This window comes from Schistocerca piceifrons, chromosome X (genome assembly GCF_021461385.2).
Source record: "Schistocerca piceifrons isolate TAMUIC-IGC-003096 chromosome X, iqSchPice1.1, whole genome shotgun sequence".
Classification (NCBI taxonomy): domain Eukaryota; kingdom Metazoa; phylum Arthropoda; class Insecta; order Orthoptera; family Acrididae; genus Schistocerca; species Schistocerca piceifrons.
The window spans coordinates 110,572,326-110,588,972 of record NC_060149.1 but is presented as its reverse complement, the minus strand read 5'-3'; the positions used below and the strand labels follow the sequence as shown (position 1 = coordinate 110,588,972).

The following is a 16,647-nucleotide window of genomic DNA, read 5'->3' as shown; positions in this document are numbered from 1 at the left end:
AAATTTGATGAGTTTCTTGGCAAAATCTTCTGACAATCTTTGTGCTAACGAAGACTTTATCAAAGAGAGATACCTCTTGTATTCATAAATGTGCAGCATCAACTGATACAGCAACAGAATTCTGTCTTTGCAATTTCCAAGGCATTTAACTGTATTATTGTTGAGAGATAAGAATTCCATCTTTTCTCTCATCTTTTAAAAAAATATAACTCAGTCTTAAACTTCATTACATTTCCCAGCTTTGGTCCTTCTGTAGGATTTCCTTGATGAAATGGCAGTTTGCAGATTATTCTTCAATGTGATCCAATGCTGCACATTAGACTCATCCAAACTATACTTTTTGCAAGCTTCATTACTTGTTGTACTCTTTGCATAATGAGTAATTTCAAGTTTGAAATTTGCATAATAACTGTGCCCAATTCTGATGTTTGTTGATTTTCTTTCAATGTTACCATTCTCTGGTGAAGAATACATTTTAAATTTTAGTTAGAGAAAAAAATTTGCCTGTTCTGTCATGTAATTTGGAAATTTGTGGTAAGGACTATGGGACCAAACTGCTGGGGTCATCGGTCTCTAGGCTTACGCACTACTTAATCTGACTTGAACTAACTTACGCTAAGGACAACACACACACCCAAAATAATGAAACAATGAGCATGATAGTAGTCATTAACTAAATCAAATGTTAACAGTCAAAGACAGTTACATTGTTTTCTCATCTACAATGACTAATTCTCAAAATTTAGCAATGCATTTGCCAAATTTTGAACTAAGGAACAAGCACTAAAGTTGAAGTTTCTATCATATGGAGATACACCAGTATTTTTAGGATTGTGCAAATAAGCCATGTTCAGATTTTTCATTGCCTAATTTAACATAAAATACCAGGTGTACCGGTATGAAATGAGCGTTAAGATACAAATGTGTCAATTGGGAACATTTCTTGTGAACAAGCCTTAATTTTTTTTGTTTGGTTGGTATGACATCTGTCAAAGATATTTAGTATACATCAAGTCATGGAACAAACAACATCATATGTTTTCATTGTGTTAACAATATCGAATTTTGTACCAGAAAGTGATGATTTGCGGAAAGCATTAATTTTTTGTTTTCATTTGAAAAAAAGTGCTGGAGAGTCACATCGAATGCTTGTCGAGCCATATGATGATCATGCTCTATCAGAAGCAACATGCAGAAGGTGGTTCCAATGGTTCAGAAATAATGATTTTGATGTAGGAAATGAAGAATGTGGAAGACCACCAAAAAAGTTCGAAGACACCGAATTGCGAGCAATATTGGATGAAGATGATACTTTGAATCAGAAGAAAGTGGCAGCAATGCTAAATGTTGCACAACAAACAATTTCTGACCGTTTGAAAGCTATGGGAAAGATCCAAAAGTGTGGAAAATGGGTGCCACATGAATTGAATGAAAGACAGATGGAAAACCGAAAAACCGTTTGTCACATTTTGCTTCAAAGACATGAAAGAAAATCAATTTTGCATTGAATTGTTACTGGCAATGAGAAATGGATTTATTTTAAGAATCCTAAACAGGAAATACCATGGGTTAATCCCAGACAACCATCAACATTGACTGCAAAACCAGATCGATTCGGCAAGAAGACAATGCTCTGTGTTTGGTGGGATCAGAAAGATGTCTCGTATCATGAGCTTCTAAAACGTGGTGAAACTGTGAATACTAATCACTACAGACAACAAATGATCAATTTGAACTATGCCTTGAGCGAAAAAAGACCAGAATGGGCCAGAAGGAATGGCAAAGTAATTTTTTTACACGACAATGCACCTGCACACAAAGCAAAACTGGTTCAGGATACAATAAAACACTTGGCTGGGAGCTGCTACCCCACCCGCCATATTCACCAGACTTGGCCCCTTCCGACTACCATTTGTTTTCATCAATGGGACACGCATTGGCTGAGGAACACTTCAATTCCTACGAAGAAGTTTCATTTTCATACAAAAATGCTCATTTCATACCGGTACACCTGTTATGTAGCATATATGCAGGCCAGTATGGTATAATGAAATGACAGACTGCTTTTATTAGTACGGTCATTTTGTGTCAATTTTTTGAGAGACAGTTAAATGCTACATGTGGTTACTTGATTTCCTGTTGTAATTATTAAGCTCATCATTGATCTCTCAGCAGACAATTAACTTGCATATACAAAATATTACTGAATATCTCTATTAGTTTGGTTTAAACTAAAAAAATATGGCAGATGGTATAGTGCTTTATTTAAAACAGTTTACAGATAGTTGTATGATTATATTTTGTATTCAACAATATTATAAAAAGGAAAGCTGCTACTGTGTGTGTGTGTGTGTGTGTGTGTGTGTGTGTGTGTGTGTGTCAGCATCTCTGCTATATGGTGAGCAGCAGCTTCCCTTTTCATGATATTGTTACAGTCCATCCTGGATTTTCCATTGTTATGTTTTGTATTCCACTCATATTATTATATCATTTTCATATTCGCTCTGATGTAATGATTGTTTAACAGATTTGGTAGAAAGATAATCCTTATCCTCTGCATACTGTTGATGGCTGTATCTGGAGTGGCACAAGCTCTTTCAACTACCTACATCGCATTCCAGGTGTTCATCTTCATCAATGCTCTGGGCTGTGCTGGGGTTTACCCTCCTGCATTTATTATAGGTAGGATTCACTTCGCCAGTTTCATAGGTCAATATGAAGACTAAACTAATATGAAGGCTGTCATTTCCGTACTGTCTTTATGCAAATACAAATGAGTAGACTAGTCCAGAAATGTACTTTGATGATGCTGTTTGTCATGTAACATACGATGTTCACAAAGAGTTAGCAAACACCATGTCACATTACAGCATGTCTAATAGATTGCAGATACTGTTTCAAAAATATTTTCCAGCATATAATAGGTGAAATTTGAAACAATCAGATGAAATTTATTTTTGGTGCTAAATGTTGAGTGCAGCAGGTGGTAGTTTAATTAAATGAAATTACTGCAATACGAGAATGGTATAACAATTTCCAGTGTCAATGACTGAACAGAGAGAAGTAATGTATGAAACATTCTGATGGCATTGGCTTCATGTTAAATTCTAGTTCTTCCCAGCACGTGTCCTGAGATGTCAAAATTTGCCTTTGTTCTAATGAATTTCTTCCCTAGTAACACATTTTGCAATGTTCCCGAGAGAGAGAGAGAGAGAGAGAGAGAGAGAGAGAGAGAGAGAGAACAGAGATGTAAACATACAGATTCAAAACCATCAGTTGATGTTGCATAGAATGAGACTTAGATATTATATGGATGATATTTTTTGAATTTTTAAAATCTTATTTATTTGAGGAGACTGTCGCTATATGAATACCATCAATGTATAAAAATTATGTGATTATAAGACCCCTAAATATGTCATATGGGGATAATTACTAGGAGTAATGACATTGTTTCCATGCAAGATAACAGATAAGTGAAATTTTTTGCAGATCTTTTAATGATGCCATTAGAAATTCCACTAACATTCCTTTCTTTTGCAATTAGAGGTTTATAAACATAGTTCTCGCGTAATTGAGTATGATAAGATGCCAATATAGCATAAACTGATCAATAATATGCTCTCTTGAATTTATTTTTGACTTGTTCCACATCCCTGAAGATTGTCCTCCAGATGAGGTCTATGAGGTGTGTTTTTTAAGTAAGTGATGAAATAAAAATATAGCAAGCAGACTTTTTGGAAATTTTATTTTTACATGAAAGTATGTACTTTAATGTACTTTTCTACATAATTCCCAACAATATTAAGGCACTTATTGTATCATATACCAGCTTTGGAATACTCCCTTTGATTGAGAATCCATCCAAATGTGAAATAAGTGCTGCAATTTGTTTTCTTAGTGCTAAAGACATGAAAGCAGCTGAAATTCATCATGTCAGTGAAATGTATCAAGAAACCATTATGAGTGATGGAATGGTACAGAAATTGGTGGGAGTTTTTAAAGATGGCCATATGAATGTGTATGATGAGGAACAGTCGGCAACCTTCCATCATTACTGATAATTTGGTGCAGAAAGTTGATAAAAAAGTGAGGGTAAACAGACACTTCATGATTTCAGTTTATGTGATGAGTTTCATTTAGTGTCAAGAAGTGTGCTTTATGCACAATTGTGTTGCAGTGGTTGTCTAATCATTCAGCAGATTTTATGAGGATGATATTCAAAAGCTGGTTATATAGTATGATAAGTGCCTCAGTATTGGTCAAAATTATGTAGAAAAGTAGATTAAAGTATAGGCTTTCATTTAGAAATAGAATTGATAAAATTCTCCTTCTTTTAAACACACATCTAAAAAGTTTTGCATCACCTCAGTTCTGAGAGTTCTGGAACCTGTACAGAAAATTGGAATAGAGATCAACATAAACATCATTTCTGCCCTTTTTATTGCTCATGAAAACCTCACATTGCATTTTGTACCACCATACAGTGAGACTTACAGAAGTGGTGGTCCAAATTGCTATACCCACCAATACCTCTAATATCCAGTAGCACATCCTCTTGCATTGATGCATGCCTGTATTCATCGTGCATACTATCCAAAAGTTCATCAAGGCATTGTTTGTCGAGATTGTCCCACTCTTCAATGGCAATTCAGTGCAGATCACTCAGAGTGGTTGGTGGGTCATGTCGTCCATAAACAGTCCTTGTCAATCTCTCCCAGGCATGTTCAATAGGGTTCATGTCTGGAGAACATGCTGGACAATCTAGTCGAGTGATGTCCTTATCCTGAAGGAAGTCATTCACAAGATGTGCACGAAGGGGGTGTGAATTGTTATCCACAAAGATCAATGCCTCGCCAATATGCTGCCAATGTGGTTGCACTATCAGTCGGAGGATGGTATTCATGTATATACAGCCATTACGGTGCCTTCCATGATCACCAGTGGCATACATTGGCCCCACATAATGCCATCCCAAAATAGCAGGGAACCTCCACCTTGCTGCACTCGCTGGACAGTTTGTCTAAGGTGTTCAGTCTGACTGGGTTGCCTCCAAACGTGTCTATTACGATTGTCTGGTTGAAGGTATATGTGACACTCACTGGTGAAGAGAACGTGATGCCAGCCCTGAACGGTCCATTCGGCATGTTGTTGGGCCCATCTGTACCATGCTGCATGGTGCCATGGTTGCAAAGATGGACCTCGCCATGGAAGTGAAGTTGCGTATTGCGCACAGTTTGAGTCATAACATGACGTCCTGTGGTTGAACAAAAAGCATTATTCAACATGATGGCACTGCTGTCAGGGTTCTTCTGAGCCACAATCTGTAGGTAGCAGTCATCCAGTTCAGTAGTAGCCCTTGGGCGGCCTGAGCAAGGCATGTCATTGACAGTTCCTGTCTCCTGCCCGAACAACATCGCTTTGGTTCACTCGGAGATGCCTGGACACTTCCCTTGTTGAGAGCCCTTCCTGGCACAAAGTAACAATGCAGATGTGATCAAGCTGTGGTATTGACTGTCTAGGCATGGTTGAACTACAGACGACATGAGCCATGTACCTTCTTCCTGGTGTTATCACTAGAGCTGATCGGCTGTCAGACCCCCTCCATCCAATAGGTGCTGCTCATACATGGTTGTTTACATCTTTGGGCAGGTTTAGTGACATCTCTGAACAGTCAAAGGGACTGTGTCTGTCATACAATATCCACAGTCAGCATCTATCTTCAGGGACCGGGATGGTGCAAAACTTTTTTTTGATGTGTGTATTTATTTCGAAATGGTACTTACTTAAAAAACATGCCACATATGAATCAAATGAATTAAAAAGCTGTAGGATCTGCCAAAACTTGGGTACTTAATAATTCTACAACTGGAAAACTTGCTGATGTGAAGTGAAAGAAGATATCGATATAAGTTTGAGGAAATTTCCCCATCTTTTAACCAAAGAGAGTTCATGGAGCCAGCTGTATGGTGGCAATAGTGGTGGGTGTGGGAATATTAAATCTGGAAGACTGTGATATTGAACTTTTGTAGTAACAGTTAAGCACCATAATACACCACCATGTTGCAGCAACTTTTCATATGGTCTCTTGCATGTTTTACTTGTACTGTAGTTTTAAGATTTACACATGTTAGCGTTAGATATCAGGAACGTTCCTGTGAAGAAGTTTCCAGTATAGAACATCCACATTGTCCCATTAGATCCTTAACATTTTATTCTTCAACAAAGCCATGAGACCTTTCAGAGTGTGCACAAACATTTAGGTTAAAGTAGTTCTAAAGCCACATCTACTGAGTTTTCTTCTCTGCTAAGTTCATATCAGAAGAACATTTAGAAATACAATTTTTTCAAATTGACTATGTCTTCCACAGTTAACAGACTAAATTGTACAGAACTGCATAATTTGAGGTGCATTCTGAAGCACCACAGAGTTATTGCACCATGATAAATAGTAAAGAGTACACAAACTTCTAGTAACTATAGTGCTACTGATACAATTGACAGCAACATCTTCCCACTTATAAACAACTGTAAGACAGCTTTTAATGATGTAAAGCATTAATGTCACACACAAAAATACTTACAGAACTTAGAGTTCAAGATAAGGTGTTAAAGGTGGTTACAGACACTGCATAAGGTGCTAGATTAGATGGTTGCATAAGTACCAAAATCAAAGGAAACATAAAATGGAGAATAATGCAAACAGCAGAAAAAAGGAAGCATCTTAAGAGTAAATAGGCTGCACCTAAATATAGGACATGACTTAAGTACAGAATACTGTTGGAGCTGCTATTGATCTCTACAAAGGCGCTTTTGTCTTGATAAGCATATATTGTGGTATTGTAGCATAATGTATACATAACTTATTGAAAGAACACAAAACATAATAATAAAATATAGATATATAAGTGCAGAATTAAAATGGAACTTTGGATGATGAACTGGCAATGAGAAACGGAAAATTATGTTTGGATGCTGGAATGTGCAAGGTATTTCCACTAAAATAAATTTACTCCCCGCAGAACTTGACATGTTCAACATGGATGTTGTCGTACTCTCTGAAACAAAGAAGAAAAGCCAAGGAGAAGAAGATCTGGATAATTATGTACATATCTGGAGTGGGGTATCAAAAGCAGTAAGAGCCAAAGCAGGAGTCTCCATTATGATAAAAAAATCATGGAAAGAAAGAAACACAAATTGGACATTCATCAATCAACGTATAATAACTGTTGAAATGACATTATTTGCTAGGGAAGTTGTGATTATTGGCGTATATGCACCCACGAATGACACAAAAGATAAGGAGAAAGATACATTTTGGGACACCCTCAGGGAGACTATTGAAAAAATCCCAAGAAGAAAGGAACTGATTATCATGGGAGATCTGAATGGAAGGGTAGGAATTAGAGAATCTTGTAGAATAGTAGGAAAACATGGAGAGGACGAATATAATGACAATGGAGAACGATTGATTGCAATTTGTGAACAATTTGATCTAAAAATTACCAACACATTTTTCAAACATAAGGACATTCATAAATATACTTGGCAACAGAACACCAAAGAACTTCGTTCTATAATAGATTATATTATCATTAGGCAAACAAGTAGTTTCAAGGCAGTAGACGTCAGATCTTATAGAGGAGCCCAGTGTGGATCAGACCACTGTCTAGTTAAAATGAAGTCTTTCTGGCCATGGAAGAATGCAAGGAGTGATACAAGTAACATAAATAAAACGAACCAGACTGAGAAAGATGAAAATTTACCTTTTAATATTGACAGCCTACAAGACGAAAGTATCAGAACACTCTTTGCGGCCAGGATGGAAAGGAAACTGGTTGAATCATTTGAAGGAAGTACAGAGGAAATATATGACTATATAAAAGCTAATGTGAAAATCATAGCAACAGAGGTGTTGGGTAAAAAAGATAGCAACCACAACCGTGCAGCAGAGTGGTGGTCAGAGGAACTAGAGGTCCTCATTAGAGAAAAACGAAATGCGTTCCTTCAGTGGTTGAATGATAAATCAGAAGAAACAAGGTCAATATACAAGGAAAAGAAGAATGAAGTGACGAAAAAAATAAGGATGGCAAAAAATGAAGCATGGGAAAGAACATGTGCCAAGGTGAATAGCAAATTAGGATTTGGGAGAGCAAAAGAAGCATGGTCAGTATTGAAAGGGCTTCGACAGGATACAAAAAGCAAAACTAATCTCCAACTGATAACACAAAAGGAATGGGAAGAGTATTTCCAAAAATTATTAAATGAGGACAGAGAAGAATATCTGGAAGAAGGAACAGGGGAAGATAAAGGACATGAAGATGATGAGATCCATATTTTAGAAAGTGAAGTACTTCAGGCGTTGAGAACAGGAAAGAATGGTAAATCACCGGGACCAGGCAATATCAATCTGGAGTGTCTGAAATATGGTGGTGACAAAATTGTGAAACTGATAACACAGCTCTTCAACAAAATGATACATGGAGATTCAATACCCAAAGAAATGAAGCTAGGTTACATTAATACAATATTTAAGAAAGGGGATCTCAAAATTTGTTCAAACTATCGAGGAATTTGTGTTACAAACACATTAATGAGAATTTTTGCGAAAGTAATTAAAAACAAAATGGAAAAAAATTTTAGAACCCAAGAAGAACAATGTGTTTCACGGCTGGGAGATCATGTGTAGACCATATTTTCACATTACGACAGATTTTGGAGAAACATAGGGAAAAATCAAAAAGTATAGGATTAATTTTCATAGATCTAGAAAAAGCGTATGATACTGTTCCAAGAAAATTACTTTGGAGAGCACTACATATGGCAAACATAAACCCTTCCTTGATTAAAATAATACAACAGATGTATAAAGATAACATTTGCCAAGTGAAAGTTGGTAATAAACTTTTACAGAAATTTAGAACAAGCAAAGGCCTTTTACAGGGCTGTCCCATGTCACCATCATTATTTAAAATCTATATAGATATTAGCCTTAGAACATGGTCTCGTAAATGTAATAGTATGGGATTAGAAATAAGAGATGGAGTTTACCTACATCATTTATTATTTGCTGATGATCAAGTAGTCGTAGCACAAGATGGGGAGGATGCTAACTATATGTGCAATCAACTAGCAGTAGCATACAAAACTTGGGGTTTGAAGATTAATTACCAAAAAACAGAATACTTGACTAACGATTCAGATGAGCTATACATTGAAGGAAAGAAAATCAAAAAGATAAACACTTTCTGTTATTTGGGATCCATTTTAGAAATCGAGGGAAAATCAGAGTCAGAAATCAATAAAAGAATTAGTAGCGGACGGAGGGTCATTGGGATGCTTAACTCAGTCTTATGGAGCAGGAATGTAATGAGCAGAGCTAAAAAATTAATATACAAATCCATATTAGAGAGTGTGGTTCTGTATGGAACGGAGACCTGGACAATTAACATGAAGCACATTAAAAAATTACAAGCTCTAGAGATGGACTTTTGGAGAAGATCGGCAAGAATCTTCAGGAAAGAAAAGATAAGGAACACCGAAGTAATAAGGAGAATGGAAATAAAAGGAAGAATATATGACGTAATGGATAGGAAGAAATTACAGTGGTACGGGCATGTACGACGAATGGAGGAAGCCAGAATACCAAAATTGATACTGGAGTGGGAACCGGAGGGGAGAAGAAGAAGAGGACGACCTATGACCACCTGGCTCCAAAATGTACAGCACACAATGAGGAGAATGGGCGCAGAGGAAGAGGACACGCAAGATGAAAACACATGGAGAAATATTTTGAGAGTATAGTTTAAGAATGTTTATTGTTTGTATTGTCATTTCCAGGTAAATTATTATGTTGGAGATAAGCCTCTGTAATGAGGAAAAGCTCAAAATAATAAATAAAATAATTAAAATAAAACTGGAAATAACAATATTAATAATAAATATATGCTGTAAAATTTACTGCATTTTACAATTGTTATTAGTCAATAAAGAAAAGGTAAGGTATATTCTATGACCTTATTTCAGCTTAATGCAATTCCAAGCTGAGATGTCTTTCTGAAGATATGTTTTAGAGATTTCCCTTAACATAAAAATCCATATATCTCTTGCACATTGTGCAGCTGTAGATGAAATGGATCAATAAATCAACTTAAAAACATTTGTACTTTAGACTGCTGTTATGGCATCTCCTGCAAATTTTGTTCCCATTTTGTCATGAATAAAGTAAAGTATTTTCTTTTCCTAAGATTTAATTTCTGTTATTTTCTGTATTTCAACAAAATGTTTACTTTTGGTTTTGATTTTAGAAGTTTCCACATTTTTCAACTTTGTCTTGTCTTTGTGTGATTTGTGGGTGCTTCAGAGTTCTGATACCTAGTTACACTGCTTTTTGCAATAGTGGATTTTTCTTTGTAGGTATGATACAGAGTTGTCTTTCCTTTGAACATTTCCATTATGCACATTTGTTTGTAGAAAAAAGGCAAAATGAAAAATAGTGCAGCATCAGAAACTGAGCTAGGGAGTTCAGTTCCCTATTTTTGTGCTCTTCTAGTGCTAAATACTTCCTATATATGGTGAGATGTTATTCCCATATTGCTATTTGTAGTCTTCTGAAGATAACTGTATAAAAAGTGAGATTTGGGTCCTAGCTATGCCTAGTATGTAGAACCAATGATGACCGCAACACTTGTTGATATGAAAACTCTCTGTCTGAATTTAGGTCTGCAATGGTATTATCACTTTTATTCAGAATTGAAACCATTGGTATTGTATATCATAAACCCTAATTAGGGTCCCCCCACAAGTTGCTTTCGTGGCCAGATGGACACTCCTTTTTTTGTGATGTTACTGCTTTTCATTCTTAATCAGCTGTTCTCTTAGTCCTGAACATTATTTAATTTCTGATCTGGCCAGTATCCATTATGAATCTTATGCCCTGCTGTGATACTATTGACTTTTCCAGTCTGAACTGTTATCTTGTTACACTTTCAAAATTTTTCACTTCTCAGTTGTTTATTTTAGTTCCAGTTGTATTTTTAATAGGTCAGTATATCATCAATCTTCACATAGTATTGCCTTCCATATTACCACACACTGATTGAGCAAGCAGTGATATTTAAATTTTTCTTCATTTTCCTACGAACATTTATCGATTTTTTTATATTCTTAAGGGTCTGCAGCACGATATATGTCTGGCACACACATTATAAGTAGATAAATCCAAACTGCTGCTATGTTTAAAGTATTCTGTGCTTTATCGGTTTGTGATAGGCCTAGTTTTGGCTACAGCACCATTTTCTAGCTGCCTGCAAATAATACATACTTTCATCAACCTTTGTTTCTACCCTTATGAATAAATATTCATTATCAATGTTTTATGGATGTCAAAAACAGCTGATTTAAGTACTATTGTATAATCCCCCAGTATTGTCAGTAGTTATACTTAATAACAGAAACAAAGATTAACAAAATTGTAGCTAAATAGGCATATCGCAAACCAATAAAATACTAAATACTTTAAATACAGCAGTTATTTTGGCTTTTTCTACATATAATTGTCTGTGTAAAAAAATTCAAATTCACATAGTTTGCTGTACACAATACCTCTAACAAATATTAGTGGAGCAAATAAACTGTGAATTCATTTTTCAAATCATGTAGGTGTGGAGCTGGTGGGAAAGAATCTCAGAGAAATGAGTGGCATTGTACTCAACTATTTTTATGCTTTGGGTGAAGCAGCTGTGGCTCTTGTGGCATACCTGTGCAGAGACTGGGTGCGAACGCAGCTTGTTATTTCTGCACCTGCCGCTATATTTGCTGTCTATTACTGGTAAGACCACATATACATATTACTACAGAATTCATTATTTTCAGCAGATAAACACATTCTGATGTATCTAGTAGAACAGAATCAGCTTTTGTTTCTGCAAGAAGTATTTTCTCTTAAACAAACCATTTAACAATGACACTAAAAAGACAGAAAATAACATTAACCCAGTTCTTCTTGCTGATAGCCATAGTAGAGGGATTGCAGGAATGCGTAGCTACCAGCAAGATGTAAATATCACCAGCATTGTGAAACCTGGTGCTGGTCTACAGGAAATCTTGAAGGACTACAAAAACAAAAATTGTGTGTTGCAAAACCAATGTCTTGTGATATTAGGTGGTGCCAATGATGTGTACAAGAATGAACTCAAAACTGCAAACACTGTTCTAAGAGAAACATTAACTAAAATAGACAATCAAAAGGTGATTGTGGTAGGCCTACCGCATAGGCATGGCCTTATGGAATCCTCTATTGTAAACAAAGAGATCCAAAAGGCCAACATGGCTTACAGGCAGATCTGCCAGTCCAGTCCAAATGCTTCTTTCCTTAGCATAAATGATCTGTAAAGAAAGCATTTCACAGCACATGGCATGCACCTGAATAAAAACGGCAAAACATTACTCAGCCAGAGAATTAAATTGTTTCTAGAAAGTGTTAATCATATAAATGAGAGCTGTAACACTATTGCACTGCCATCAGAAAAAAAAGCATGCAAAGTACCATCCATAGCTAAGACAATGGTAGGCCTGCAAAATCCTTATGTACCAGATAATCCAGAAGACATGGAAGCTGTCACTCCATGCCCAACTGCACTCACAGGAACAACAGCAACAGTAGTAGAAATAGAAACACCAACAACAGAAGAAGAGTAAACAACTGCATGCCCACCTGTACTCACAACAACAACAGCAGCAGCAGCAACAGTAGAAGACACAGGAACACCACCAACATAAGAAGAGGAAGCAGCTGCAGGTGAAATGTGTAGTGTAACAAGCAGGCGAAAAATAGTACCTCCATCTCACCTGAAAGATTTTTTAACGCCAGGCACAAAGAGGAGGAAACCACCACAATAAGTAGAACTAAATTTTTAACTGTATTTCACCAAAATATACAGTCCATAAAGAATAAAGTTCAACAACTAGAATTAGAATTGCAAAAACTAGGCAATACATTGTGTGTATGACTGAACATTGGTCTAAGGAAAATGAAATTATATATTTTCCAATAACATCTTATGACCTCGCCTGTTCCTGTAATAGAATTTCCATGAATGGTGGGGGTTCATGTATTTATGTGAAAAAAGGCATAACATTTAAAATTAGAAAAGATATTACAGCATTAAGTGAAAACAAACATTTTAAACTATCAGCAGTTGAAATAATGGAAAACAGCTTATCAAAAAAATTAATAGTATTTTGTATATATAGATCCCCCAGCAGTAATATGGACATCGTTTCTCAAAACTCAATCAGAGCTTAGAAAAGGTAACTTGTTCAAAAATGAACATTCTCATATGTGGGGATTTAAACATCAACACAATGAAATCACGTGATCTTAGTAGTACCTACGTGAACATTCTCTGTAGCTATGGCATAATATCACTCAACTCTCCAACTAGAGTGATCAAATGATCTTCCTCAATAATAGACCATGTAGCAACAGACACAGAAAGGAAGCACTACCACTTACTTGTTCAAAATCTGGGCCTATCAGATCTTCTCTGTCATATATTAAAGGCAAATATTTGCATAGAAAAGTCTGCTAAATTGAATGCATGCAAGAGGGTCTTCTCAGAATCAAACCCATGTCATTTCTCATCTCAGTTACAACATGAAGGATGGGAGGAAGTGTATGCAGAAACAAATGTAAACAAAATGTTTAATAAGTTCATGACAATATTTAAACTAAAATTTGAGGAAGCATTCCCCAAAATACTGCATTCAATTGGAGCAACAAACAAAAATAAATGGGCAACCAGAGGTATCAAAAAATCCTCTGAAACCCTAAGGTATCTCGCATCCATCAAAAATAGCCAGACTGACCCAGCTTTTTTAGAGCTCTACAAAAATTACAGGAGAACTTATAGAAAAGTATTGCTAGCTGCAAAAAAAACTTACAAATGGCAAAACATTACTGAAGGTAGATAACAAAAGTAAAGCAATCTAGAACATAATTAAACAGGAGACAGCAAATGATGGGCAAAAAAATCTGGAAAAACAATTTAAAAGCAAAGATGTTGAAACCAGCACCCCAAAGGAACTAGCAAACTTTGTGAATGAATACTTTGGTGGGATTGCTAAGAAACTGCAAGAGAAATTTCCAGACACATATGTTCTATGCCAACAGGACCAGCCACCACACTCAATAGCACTCTTTCTAACAACAGAGCAAGCATGGGCACAGGTGTTACAACATCTAAAGAATAAAAAACCCACAGGATTAGATGAGGTCCCAGTCAGTGTGCTAAAGAAATGTATACGCAACATAAAAACCTCATTAACAATAATAATTAATGAATCTTTCAGATCTGGCTGCTTTCCTGAATACCTGAAACAAGCAAATGTAATACCAGTACTAAAAATGGTGACACAAAAAATGTAGAAAACCACAGACCAATTTCCTTGTTATCTTGTTTTACAAAATAATAGAAACCATAATGAAAAATACACTAATGAACTACCAAGAAAAAGGGATTTATTAAAGGCTTTTGACACAGTTGACCACAGAATTTTATTACACAAATTAGAACCATTAGGAATAAGGGGTATAGAAAAGCAATACTTTAAATTGTACCTGGAAAACAGGGTGAAAAAGAGTTGAAATCTCACATATTTGCAAAAGATTGGTAGTAAAACACTTATCTGATCCAATATATATTAATATAGGTGTCCCCTGGTTAAGTTTACTGGGCCCTATCCTCTTCCTTATAAATATAAATGATTTCTCACAGAGTGTCAGGCATGGGTAAAAAACACTATTTGCTAATGACAGCACTGTAGTGGTTACAGACAAAAGCTCAACACTGTTAATAAAAAAATCCAATGAAGCTCTCAGAGACATCCACAACTGCTCACTAAAGAATAAAGTAACTCTAAATGTCAAAAAGACAAATTGTATAAACTTCCAACTAAATAAAAAACTGATTGACATTACACTGAAAGTAAACAGTGAGGTACTTGATTGTGTAACAGACAGCAAATTCTTGGGGATGAATGTAGACTGTCAGCTAAAATGGACAGGGCATGTGAGAATTTTAGCAAAGAGGCTATCTTCAGCATGTTACGTCCTGCAAATCCTTGCACAAGTGTGCAATATTTCATCCTTCAAAGTAGCCTACTTTGGGTATATGCATTCAGTCCTCAGTTATGGGATAATGTTTTGGGGGGTAAGTGCTATAAACATACAAACTATTTTCAAGATACAGAAAAGAGCTGTTCGAATAGTAACAAATAGCAGTAACAGGGCACACTGTAAAGAGTTGTTAAAAAAGTTGGAAATTCTGACAGTTCCATGTGAATATATTTATCAAAACATGATGTATGTAAGGAAAAACATTAATCTGTATACCACAAACAGCACAATTCACAACCATGGAACCAAATACAGACGCTGTTTACATCTAAACAGAAGAAACAAGTAAAAACTCAAAATAGTGTATTATATCATGGTAATAAATTGTACAACAGATTACCACTAGAAATAAAAGATTTAAATGATCCCCACACCTTTAGTCAAAGGCTAGAAAAAAATTTACTAGATAATAGCTATTACACTGCAGATGAATATTTAAAATAACTATAGACTAATGTTCATGAACATTGTACTGTGTAACAAATTTAGCTTGACATGATTAGAAAAGTAGAACTAAGTATAGGAGCTGTATATACTGTAAAGAGACATGTTTATTTTATAAGAAATATTGTACAACCATTTGATGACATCCATGCAATGTATATTGTTCTACAGATGATTAAATCAATCAATCAATAAAACTTTACAGGATAATCCCAGAATCAGTGCGTTGGCTTCTTGTCAACAATCGGACAAAAGCTGCTGAAGATATTATTAAAAAGGCTGCCATGATGAATAAAGTTGTGTTGTCAGATGATCTTTTGAAGACAATTGATATGCAGAAGGTATAGTATGTAATCTTGCAGATAAATTGGCATTTCATAGACCAAATACTTTTATTACTTCACATCATTTTGTCAAAATCATTTTGATATCTTGTAGTAACTATGATAAAGAAATATTTGAAATAATCATATAAATTTATTATTAGGGATTAATATTTATGCGATGGTATAATATCACGCTAAGAATTTTATTTTATTTTTTTTTAATTTTTATGTTTATGAAAGAAAATAATTTAAACTGCATGTTTTTAAAAGTATGTTGTTCTTTGTCACACAAAACAAGTGATCAGTGATCACTCACAGTATCATTATTTATACAACAGTACTAATCTTGAGACTGTAGCTAGTATATGAGGTCTGTACAAAAAATTCCAGAAGAATCGTAATTTTGTGCCAATGGTATATTGGAACAAAATACAGTTAGCATCCTGACACATGCCTGTTTTCAATGTGTAACTGCTGAAGTTTCATTGTTGTATGTTCAGGGCTGTATTGAGTAGAACATTGTTGAATTTTGAGATAGCAGAGGAACAGGGTGTCTGCATTAAATTTTGCATGAAACTCGAGGAAACCTTTACAGAGAGACACATCAAATGATGTGATGCCTGTGGGGAGTATTTAGGCTGTACGCAGTATCACAAATGGTTCACATGGTTTAAAAATGGCCGAACTGAAGTTAAAAAT

General features: G+C 35.5%; 1 protein-coding gene across 7 annotated transcripts in view; it reads left to right on the top strand.

Annotated features, from left to right (window-relative positions):
- Positions 1 to 16,647, top strand: part of LOC124721760 (organic cation transporter protein) — a 306,826-nt gene that overhangs the window by 270,970 nt on the left and 19,209 nt on the right. For all 7 annotated transcript variants that reach the window (XM_047246864.1, XM_047246870.1, XM_047246867.1 and 4 more), the window contains 3 exons: positions 2,528 to 2,682; positions 11,662 to 11,830; positions 15,828 to 15,963. In XM_047246864.1, the coding sequence (XP_047102820.1) occupies positions 2,528 to 2,682; positions 11,662 to 11,830; positions 15,828 to 15,963 (460 nt within the window). The remainder of the gene's footprint in view (positions 1 to 2,527; positions 2,683 to 11,661; positions 11,831 to 15,827; positions 15,964 to 16,647) is intronic.